Source organism: Poecilia mexicana, unplaced genomic scaffold (genome assembly GCF_051168715.1).
Source record: "Poecilia mexicana isolate PSO_F unplaced genomic scaffold, ASM5116871v1 scaffold_4, whole genome shotgun sequence".
Lineage (NCBI taxonomy): Eukaryota > Metazoa > Chordata > Actinopteri > Cyprinodontiformes > Poeciliidae > Poecilia > Poecilia mexicana.
In genome coordinates, this window is record NW_028263373.1 from 10,873,700 (window position 1) to 10,884,922 (window position 11,223).

The 11,223-nt window shown below is 40.1% G+C and overlaps 1 protein-coding gene across 1 annotated transcript; it reads left to right on the forward strand.

Moving 5' to 3' along the window:
- Positions 1 to 6,522: 6,522 nt before the first annotated feature.
- Positions 6,523 to 10,832, forward strand: ptgfr (prostaglandin F receptor (FP)). Its single transcript, XM_088005252.1, has 2 exons — positions 6,523 to 9,039; positions 9,980 to 10,832. The coding sequence occupies exons 1-2, from the start codon at positions 8,245 to 8,247 to the stop codon at positions 10,277 to 10,279; spliced, it is 1,095 nt and encodes a 364-aa protein (XP_087861378.1). The 5' UTR covers positions 6,523 to 8,244; the 3' UTR covers positions 10,280 to 10,832.
- The last annotated feature ends 391 nt before the right edge of the window (positions 10,833 to 11,223 follow it).

An 11,223-nucleotide genomic window follows, 5' to 3' on the forward strand; every position in this document is an offset into this window, starting at 1 on the left:
TTTGGTGGCCTTCTAACCATCACTCTAATCTTTAGTTCCCTCTACAGACTCAGACTGGGCAGTTCAAAAACATTTATGTTGCATCCTGCTAGAGGAAACCTACTGGTAAATTTAAAAACTACTTTAAAAATACATTTGCAGGTAGATTGAATCATTTTGTGCTTAAGTGTAAAGTAAGGCCATCATTTAAAACTTTTTTAAATAACCTGAACTGTGAGAAACGGGACAGTAGTAGTACTCCACTATCAGGGCCACAGTGGTTTTATTGCTGGCAGTCCACAAACACACGGAACAAAAGTAATAACCACTGAAAAAGATATTTTTTAAAAATGCCATCGGTGGCTTTTCTCCATAGAATCATAGTATTGTAGTGTGGGAGGAAGCTGGAGTATCCAGAGAGAACCCACACATGCACAAGAGAACATGCAAAGTCCATGCAGAATGGTTAATACCACCAACAGCCCCATTTCAGTGCAATTTATTAATACACATAAAAATTGCTGTCTTTTGTTCCCGTGTTTTGTATCCATTGGTTCTTCCTGGCAGATTGTGTCTCATATTCCAAACAACTGTAATTAACGGCAAATATCAGAACAAGTCCTCAGAGACTTTCTTCTAGTTAAATACAAGACAAAATGACATCAACTCATCTCCAGCAGCGTCCTCAGCCCAGACCCATAATCCCGTCTCAGTGTGTAGGACTGTGGGGAAGGAGGTGAGCTTGCTGTGAGTAAAGAGTCAAACCATATTTCCTCAGACAGGTACAATCTCTGCAGTAGCATTCAGAATGTGTTGCCCTGCAAAAGAAGAGGAAGAGGAGGAGAGCGGCGAGTTGCGGACAAACACGCTGACTGCTGCCTGTTCAATCACATTTAACCACAACTGCTTGCACTCAGGTGGAATCCTAATGTTAGAAAGCTCTCAGGTGCTCTGGGAAAATGCCGTGCAGCGCCGGGGTGCCATGCAAAGTCCACTGATTCATTCTTAGATTTGCACTGTGCGTCCCGCACATCAATCAAAGGCCCTTCATGGTAGAAACGTTATATTGTTTTGTAAAGGCATAAAAAGTAAACCTGCAACAAAACAGAGTCAATTTAGGTTTTATTTCCCCTGATTTTAGAAACATTTCAAAAATAAAGTAAGTGTTTCTACCCGAATCTAAGATCAATATTTGTCTCAGCTGCTGGTAAAGAATAAAACAACTTAGAATCCAAAAATTAGCTGCCTACTTTAATTACAGGATGACTTCATTTCAGAAAAGTTGTAATGTAATGTTGAGGTAATCGTTTGAGAAAAACAGATACGAAGGAATAGACGAGAGTAGACAGCTACCATCAGGTAGACTGATGACAAACCGCCAGAAAAGTCAACCATCCCCACCTTACCGCCATCATAATTGTTGTGGTCTGACTTGTGTTTTGCTGTGATCGTTCGGTGAAGAAAGTGGCAACCAGGATAAAAAAAAAAAAAAGAAAAAAAAACCTCAGCAGCAATATCCATTCTGAGAAATATCACATCCACCGTATCCACATACCTGCTGTCAATAAGTGCAGCCTGTCTTTTCCCCAGTTGCACAGCTGCTGTATTTGCTATAGCTCTGCCTTATCAGCTAGCCTGCAAAATGCCACCATCCTGCAGAGCTGTGATTGTTCTGAGATAACTGTTCATGGATGAGTTTATTGAGATTCACATTTTATCACCAAATCTTGCCTACCTTTACATTATGCACTATTTTTAGAGGCAAAATTCACCAAAAAGTGTATTAAAGCAAATATTAAGCCTTTACTGAGCCTGCACTGCCTCCTGGTGGAAACTAATCATCATTGCAGTCTGTTTTACGACCACAAGTCATGGAAGTGGGCAGGAGTTTAAGTGGCATTTTCTCGTGTTAAAGTTTTAATTATAACAATATTACTGCAGCCAGTGAGTACTGCAAGACGTTGTTGTTCATGATATGCCAATTGCTCCCACTCACTGTACAAAAACATGCAGGCGCTGTAAAAGACTTGCTCACTAAAGTTGATTCAGTTTCCTTGTTGCTTGAACTTGGTTAAGCTGCATCAATTTTACCTGTCAAATTCAAAACACTTAATCAAAGCTATTTATACAACTTTAACTAAGTTGATATAACTTTCCTCATCATTTATATTAAAATCAAAAAAACATGTTTTATATATATATATATATATTGTGTAAAAAAAATATATATATATATATATATTTTTGTTATTAAATCATTGTCTTTACACAATTAAGTTGATTTAACATTTTCATAAAGTTCCAACACACATGATAAACAATTATGCACGCACACCTGAGGGGGATTTTGACAGACGGTGTGAGCGGAAGCCGGAGTACCCAGAGAGAACCCCTTTCTGCGTGCAAACTCCATGCAGAAAGACGCCAGGAATCAAACCCAGGACCTTCTTGCTGAAAGGCACCAGTGCTACCAACTGCGTCCCTGTCACCACTGTGACTTCAAATGTATCTTATTTAGGGTTTGGATCCTAACTGAGCATGAGTCTGCTCCAATTCCCAAGAAGAGATGCTGCATAACTTCAAAAGCATATTTTAGGTCCTTGGGATAGGGCTATTCCCATTGGTGTAAAAAAAAAAAAAAAAAAAAAAAAAAGTGAAGGTGAGGTCATGAAGGTGACAGTCACAATGTTCTCCTCATGCACAATGGAAACGTCCTTGTAGAAACATGGGAGTGTTTTGCTCACATCCTCTGAAGCCCAGAGGGCCCCTGCAGCTTTCCTTTGAGTTTGTCTTCACAGTCTGTTGGCCTCATGGAGAACAAACGCAGGACTACTTTAGGGAAGCTCAGCTAAGAGCTAACAAAGCACTGCTCTGCAAATTGCTTTGTTTTGCAAAGAAAAAAACAAAACAAAATCATATCGATTTAAGAAAAAATGTTAAGCAGACATAAACAATATTTACAACTCAGACAGTTTTTTTTTTGATGAATCAATAAGTTATACAAACACAGAATGCAAATAATGCTCTAAAAAGATTTACATTATATGAAACGTTCTGTTTTTTTTTTTTAGCGTGTATCATGCTGTGGTGTAGGCTTGTTCTGTGGATCACCACTGTAAGTCATTTTCTTATGTAGAGAGAATTGATTAGTTCTAGTTTCTCTCTCTCTCTCTCTTTTTAAATTGAAGATCTGCTAACATATTGTCATAAATTAAGTTAGGTAATGTGTACTTGATTAAATCAGTCAAGCTGTCTGAAACCGATAGCTGTTTTTTACAGTGTGTGTCCTTAATTAGCCATCTGACTTGCCCTTCCGTGAGACTGTGGACAAATTAGTTTGTCCTGTGTGTCTTTGTGTTGCCCATGAAAGGCTTGGCAGCCCCTAAAGGGTACACCATGCCTCTCAGCCAATGAATGGCCCCACGTGACCATTAAGGTATTGAACAGGGGTGGATGAATGGCTGGTATTGATAATGAGGGAAAATGAGAAAGTCTCATTTTCGAAGGTCAATGGGATGCTTTGTGATTTCATCAAGAAAACATATATTTTTTTCTCATAAGTCTGAAATCCTGAATCCTCATTCTGAATGGTTATTTCTAAGATCAGAGAGTCATTTAATTTTAGTTAATAAGACTTCTAAATTATAAAATATTTGAACATTGACTGTATTGTCTGGTGCTGTTGGGTTTTTTTATTATTATTTTTGAGATTTAGAAGCAGATGTCATCTGAATGTAGTGTTTTGTTTTGTTTTTTCAGCTAACTCTGAGCGTTTTCCCCAACCCTGGATTTGCTGCTTTCCAGTGAAATCCCCCCGTCTTTGTGCCACATCAAGTCAAGAAATTACACGGGTTTGATGTGCTCTGCGGCAACTTTGCCCGATTAACAGTTTGGCTCAGCGGGGCAGACGCTGAGGCGGAGGAACAAGACAAAAGAGAAGAGAAAACGTACAAGAACAGAAGGTCCGTCTCTCGTCTGTGAAGCTTGTCTTCTGAGTGTCTTAGTGATTTTATGGAGATACTGGGAAGAAGAAGGAAGCTTAGCTGCTTGGGGGGGAGAAAAGCATGAATTATGGGTTATTTTCCCATTTTGCCCAATTTCCTTCTGGCTCAGACTAAAACCCTGCAGAGGCTGTCAGTCTATTAGAGCAGCCACATTTGATGCTGGCAACAAAAGAATTTTTTTCTCCTCTCTCTTTCCAGTGCCTCATCTCCCCTCACATTGTTACCAGCTTCTCTGCCACTTGGACGGTCTGACACAACACTTTGGGGGTGTAATGTCACTAAAGACGTTTGCATTGGGACTGTCCCGGCTGCGTAATTAGTGATCCATAGGCTAAGTAGGAGAGCTCAGTGGGAGCGAGAGGTTTCATAACCACTTCAGGACGACAAGAGGTTCTGTTACGTCAACGAGAGCAGACGTCACTGATTCAATTTTAGAGCAAAAAGATCAAAATTGAATGAAAGGAAAAAAGGAAGCTGCTTTATCTTCTTTTCTCTTTCAGCAGCTGCTTTGTGTAGCTGATGGACTCATTGTTATGAGGTTATTCAGTGAAATTATACCGCTTGTGCATCAGAAAGGTGGCATGACTGTTTGGCAGTCCATTGAACTGTTGATATCTGAAAAGCACGTTTCTTAGGAGGCTTAACGAGAAAAAAAAAAAAGGACAACAAAATTCGTTGATTCTCATGAGGTGGCAAAGTGCTACAAAACTAAAAGATAAGCTGAATGTTTAATAGACTGTTAAGTCATAAAAGGTATCCTGCAAGGATTTTAATCGAATACACGCTCTCACACACTGCTATAGATGTTTAAAAAGCCTGAGAAAGTATTAGAGAAACGTTAGATCTCAAGAAGCCTCAGGCAGCCAGCTCATTTTGGGTATTTAATTTTTTTTTTTGTTCATTTAAGAGATAAAAATCATAATTTTGTGTATAAGCCTAAATTGTTTTCCCGGTGACTTCACTATTGAAGTAAAAACAAAATAAAATAACTGAACATTTCAATTTGATAAACAAAAGTTTCATCAGAGCTCAAAGTGCCAAACTCAACAAACTGCTTCCAAAAAGAAAAGAAAAGAAAAACAAAACAAAAAGCGAAATGGCTCCTCAAACAGAGGCATTAGACCAACAGTGACGACTTGCATGCATGCCTTTTGTTTTATCTGTTCAAAGTAAGGCTAAATATAAGGAATAACGTTTGAATTTCCCCTCGCAGGCTGTTGCAGCATGCCTCTGAGGTTCACTTTGTGTTTCATCCCCTACTGAATGATGCAAGAACTAATAACAGCGAGTGTCTTTTTTTTTTTTCAATCGTTCTTAAGGCTTTTATGCATTAAGAAATGATGCATGCATGTTTGTTTTCGACTGACGGTGCATGCAAGGATAACAAAAGGTATTTTTTAAAGTTAAACTGTTTTGAATGTATTTGGAATTTTTGAAGAAGCAACTCCTCCAAGATAAAAGGAAACGTTGCACAGGATTTTCTTTACGCCAAAACACAAACTACGAGAAATAAGACGTGAGCATTGAGTGTGTGTGCACGGCTTTGTAAAATCATTCACAACCCTTGAACTTTCTCCTCGTTCTGTCCCATTGCAGTCACAAACCTTTTTTTGTATTTTATCGTAATTTTATATATTTGACCAAAGCAAATTTGTAGATAGCTTTGAATCCACCGTATGCTGTGAATACAGCAGGAAGTCTTCAGCGCTGATAACTTTGTGCTAGACTTTGCCTGGGCAACGAAGAGGAGTAATTTCATAATGATGCCCACAAAGTGAGCAATACTTTTGGCTGAAGTGATTTCCGCTGCTTTACCTGGATTCTGGCCAAGAGGTCGAATGAATAAATTGAATTGAACATGAGAGCAATTCTCAGAAAGTGCTTGAAAAGTTTCAACGAGGTGCTCCAGTTGCTGTCGACGTCGGGAGACTTAAACAACACGATGACCTTTCAGCTTCAGCAGTGAGCGTGAGTCCAGGTTGAGAGAAGAAGACAGCTCGTTATGGAGACCGAGACATGGAAGATTTTTATTTTATTTTTTTCAACTTTGGGTGTGAATATCAAGACAGAAGAAACAAATGTACCAAGAAAATTGGTTATATGTTCTACATTTATTTTCTACACAGCAAATTTTGCAGACTTAACTGGAGATGGGAAATTATGTTCCAGTTCCAAGTGTGAAAACCAATTATAAATTTAATGATGGCACTTGACTTAATGTAATGTCTTGACTGTTGATTCTATGTTGCATGACGTTGTGCTTTTGTGTTTATGATGTGAAGCGCTTTGAAATGCCTCGCTGCTGAATTGTGCTATACAAATAAAATTTGATTTGATTTGATTTGAAGTGTTATGACTCAGTAAGCAGAATCGTTACTCTTAGCAAAACCAGTTTTGCTCAGAAAACTGGTTTCTCTGCAATTGTCTCTCTGCATTTTGTATTTTCACTCAATGCAAGATGTGCACACAGTTTTTTACCTTTTAGCGTATCTTCAAGGCAGCAACATTGAACTTTGGGGTCTGGATTGATGAGAAAAGCCCTGACCTTTCACCTTAAGGAGACTGTTATTTATTTGCTGTTTGTTTTGTTTCCACCTTGCAAATCTGGAAACTTTATGAGTAAAATTATGACACTACTCGATTGATTCCCCAAGGAATGAGGAGCGTCTCATTAAAGAGAGTTTCTTGATGTAATGGGATACGAAACTTGTTTTTAAGAGGCGAGTTTTATTTCTTGTTAGACCTAGAAACTTTCTCGTGCGTTTCTCTGACAAATCACGACTTCTTAAAAAGGCATAAAGGGGCTTCCTCATCCGACTCTCCGTCGTCTCACTGTGTTTCTGTAGACTGAAACATCCCACAAGCTGTTGCCATTTGGCTGATGTGACCTTTTTCGTTTAAGCAAAATCATAGTTTGGTTTTTCATGAGATATAAATGTGGTCACAGCGAGAAAGTTCCAATGCTACTTTATTTGTTTTCCATCTCTGGCAGTGAAACACTTCCGTACGTTCCTAAGTCAAACATGCAGAGCTACTTTTTTATTCTTCTACTTTATTTATTTATTTTTTTTTGCTGTTTCCATTTTCTAACATAACCCCAAACGGCTGAAAAAAAATCCCAGACCAGTCCAACCATTATCTAAGCTTTACTGAGTTAGAGCCAAACTGTGAATGCTCTCTAAACTTAATGTCCATAGTTTTAAAACATTGTATGCCTCCTTATTTATTTATTTTTTACTTAAATGTTTCTATTTTGAGCCGAGAGCCGAGAGTAAGTGACTTTTGAAATTCTCCAAAGTCTGACACTGTAAAATAAATAACTATCAACTCTCCCTCGCTCCGTTCAATACTCAAATTCATCATGCCTATAAGTCCTGGGTGGGAGTGGGTTTGAATGGTCCCTCCCTCCCCACTCCACCCTTTCGTGTCGCCTCGGTCTTTACATCCATTTTTCTGACTTGTGTTGTTAGAGAAGCGCAATTGAGTTAAATGGGTGTCAAGTGAATCAAAGACAATGCGTAATTTAACAACGGACACAACTTTGTTTCACTGCCAGGTCAGATTTTCGCCTGACAAAACAAAACAACAACAACAACAACAGCAAAAAAAAAAAAAAAAAAAAAAAAGAGGGCATTCGGTCTTTTCCTGTTATTTTTCTGTCTCCCCTCAAATTCAAATGTTTTTAAGGTGCGTCTGAGTCGATGATGCGCAGCTCGCCTCGTCTTTGAGCTCTCACCAAGGTGTCCACCTGCTGAGCGAAGGCGGAACAGCGACTTTCAGTGGCAGTCACCGAGAGACGGGGAGATGCGCCTTTAATTCTGCTGATTCAAAAGACAGCGACTTGGGGAGGCTGTTTACCACAGGAGACAGCAAACTAAACTGGAGGTAAGAAGTGTTTCTTCTTCTGACATTTGCAGGCGCTTAACAAGAGCGACATATAGACCTGGAATTTGCTTTAATTGCCAGTTTTACTGAGCTGGTGCGATCATGTTTTTTTTTTTTAACTACATTCTGCAATATTATTTGATTTGAAGATCTTTTTTACAGCTCAAGCTGAGCGCAGATGTTATTTATAAACATGAGGGTATCTTAATTAATTCTACAAGAAAACATCTGTATGATTTGTCAAGAAAATCATATAGCGCAAAAATACTTGTAAAGTTATGATTCAAGTAGATTAAATCTGTTTTTCAATTTTATTTATTTTTATTTTTATTATTATTTTTATTATTATTATTTTTTTTAGAGATTGCAGTAAGTGATGTCATCCAACGAGAGCTCCAAAACCCAATACGGGTCAGAGGTCAGAGGTTCCAACTCCACCTGCTGCCATAAGGAGCTGTCTGTCACTGCATCCGTCATCTCCATGACTGTGGGCATCTTCTCCAACAGCTTCGCTCTCTTCATTCTGATCAAATCCTACAGTCGCCACCGCATCAAGTCCAAGGCATCCTTCCTGCTGTTTGCCAGCAGCCTGGTGACCACCGACCTGCTGGGTCACCTTATCAACGGCTCCCTGGTGCTGCATGTCTACCGCTTTCACAGGAAGTGGGACACTTTCGACCCGCATGGCATCGTCTGCAGCATCTTCGGGGTGTGCATGGTGTTCTACGGCCTGAGCCCCTTGTTCCTCTCAAGTGCAATGGCCGTGGAGCGCTTCATTGGCGTAACCAAGCCCATCTTCCACTCGGCAGTGTTGTCCTCGCACCTCATGAAGAGGCTGCTCGGTTTCACCTGGCTGCTCGCCGCCCTGGTGGCGTTGCTGCCTGTGCTGCTGAGGAGACCCTACGAGGTTCAGAGGTCCAGGAGCTGGTGCTTCTTCCACATGGAGCAGCCCAGAGACTGGCTAGATGTGCTGCTGCCTCTGATCTTCTCCGTTCTGGGTCTGCTGGCTCTTCTGCTCTCCATCGTGTGCAACACTCTGGCGAGCTGCGCCCTGCTGCTCGGCAGGCTGCGCCACAAACCCGGCAGCAGAGGCACGTCCTACCACCTGGAAATGATCTGCCAGCTGCTGGCTATCATGCTGGTGTCCTGCGTGTGCTGGGGGCCGTTACTGGTGAGCACTTGTTCCCAGCGTGTCGTTACTTAGCAGATTTGATGGGAAGAATTTCGCTATTCTTTTTTAGGAGCCAATACAAAGAGCTTCACTAGTTACACATTTGTTGGTGTTTGAGGTTTTGAGAGTGAGACTAAGACCTTAATCAAAGTACAATCCTAGGCTTTCCATTTCCTATCTTTATTTTTATTTATTCACTAGGCTACGTTGGAGTCAGAATTATGGTATGCATACTTATTTTACTTTAACTTCTTAACTTTTCTCTCAGGATCAAAATTATAGACTCAAATATGCAGATGTTCCCTCCCGCTAATATATTCATCAGCAATTTGTAGAGAAATTGCACTCCATTTGTAGCATTAAGCAAGTTTCTGTCTGCATATTTAAATGCTGTTATCAGAAACAGTAGCGCTCATTCAAATTGATTGGTTTCCTGGAATGGACGTAGCTTTTAAACGTAGTCCACAAATCTTCATTATGGTTCAGGTCGTGGGCGTTTGAGAAGCTTAATGTTAGCCTGCATTACCCATTCCATTATGTGTGTTTTGAGATCGTTGTCCTTGGTGACAATAAAGACGCTCCACTGTGGACAGAGACACTGGAGTTCAAGCGTATTTCTTGTCTTTAACATCTGGAGGTTCCCTGGGTTGTTTTTGAACATTCGAGTCAATCTCCTTTCACATGACACACTTGGGGTGTCCACCCACATCATGCTCCAAAACACAAATCAAAACTGATCTTTGGATCGATAACTTAGTCATTGACAAAATATAGATCACAACGCGGTGCATAAAACAAGAAAAACGTAAATTTTGCATAAAATGTTTATCTTTTTTCAGCAATTCTTTCTCTTTCACTGGAATAACTGGCCAACAAACTCAAATTCAAGCTATTTTCTTTAGCTCTGTAGCATTTCACTTTGTATTATTCTGTGCTTCAGGTCCACGTGATCATTCTCAGCACCATAGCTAAAGACGAACCGTCCAGTTTCAGTCTGCTGACGACGGTACGGATGGCCACATGGAACCAGATCTTGGACCCCTGGGTCTACATCCTTTTGAGGAAGGCCGTCCTGAGGAAAATCTTCATGTTGTTTCACAGCTGCTGGGGCTCGAAGCTGCACACCTTCCACCGCTGGCAGCGCAGCACGCTCGGCAGCTCGGGGGAGCCAAGCAAATCTTACTGCATCCGCTACAGCAGACAGCCCCTGCCAGACACCGCCGTCCAAACCATCACCTGAACTCTGGCCAGAAAGGTTTTATCTGAAGAGAAAACAGGACCAGGATGTGGAAACATTTCACATGTCACTGGTTGACTACGCAAGCGGCAGTGCAAGTTCTGCTCTGAATGACGTTGCATTTTAACATCACATTGAGAATCGTCTTTGCTCCATAAGTGGCCCAGAACAAAACAGTCTGAAATTTTTAGTGCTTAGGAGACATTTTGGAGGATTATTTCCACCATTTGTTGTTCTAGTGAAGCTTAGTGTCTCTGTTTTGAGTGCAGCTCCAGGACATCGTTCCACTTTGACGTGAAATGTGAATGAATGATTTCAGCATAGGATCATACTTGCAACAACCACTTATGTAATTTGATCAACATTGACCTTGTTTTTGATTAAAACATTTTGGATGTGAATATTTCTGCTTAACTCCATTACAGAAAGGTTATTTCAAACTCCTGCAGAGTGAACTCATTGATGTAAGATGACTGAGAGTTTTTGTTTTGACCTTTCATTGTAAATTGCTCCCGCTATTGAAGCTGTAATAATAAAATACAGTCATGCAAACTAATTAGAGTGGTGGTTTCTCGCTTGATGAGAGAAATGCAGGTAATTGAGCTAATAGAGCCCCACAGAACAAATCTCTCTCCACTTCTCTAGTGTATTTTCACAAAAGAAATGGTTGATTTTTGGGTAAAATGTTTTGAACGACTTACAAGCATTGAACTAATGTCATGTCATTATGTTAGTGTGATAGTTTCATCTATCGATTGCATTAGTGCTATTCTAACATATTAGCTGTAAAAGTCAGTTATGTCAAGTGCAAACATTATAAATAGAGGTTGGTAAATACAGTCCCAAAAGCACAGAATACACTTTATGCGTATATTAGGAGTCATTAAAACAGAACGAACCTCAGTATAAAATTCAGGTGTTTTACGAATCAATATGAGAAAGCAATT

Excerpts from the sequence above, each read along its gene's own strand:
- ptgfr (XM_088005252.1), top strand. The coding sequence starts at position 8,245 with ATGTCATCCAACGAGAGCTCCAAAACCCAATACGGGTCAGAGGTCAGA. Across the intron at positions 9,040-9,979 it reads TGTGCTGGGGGCCGTTACTG|GTCCACGTGATCATTCTCAG; the intron begins GTGAGCACTTGT and ends TCTGTGCTTCAG.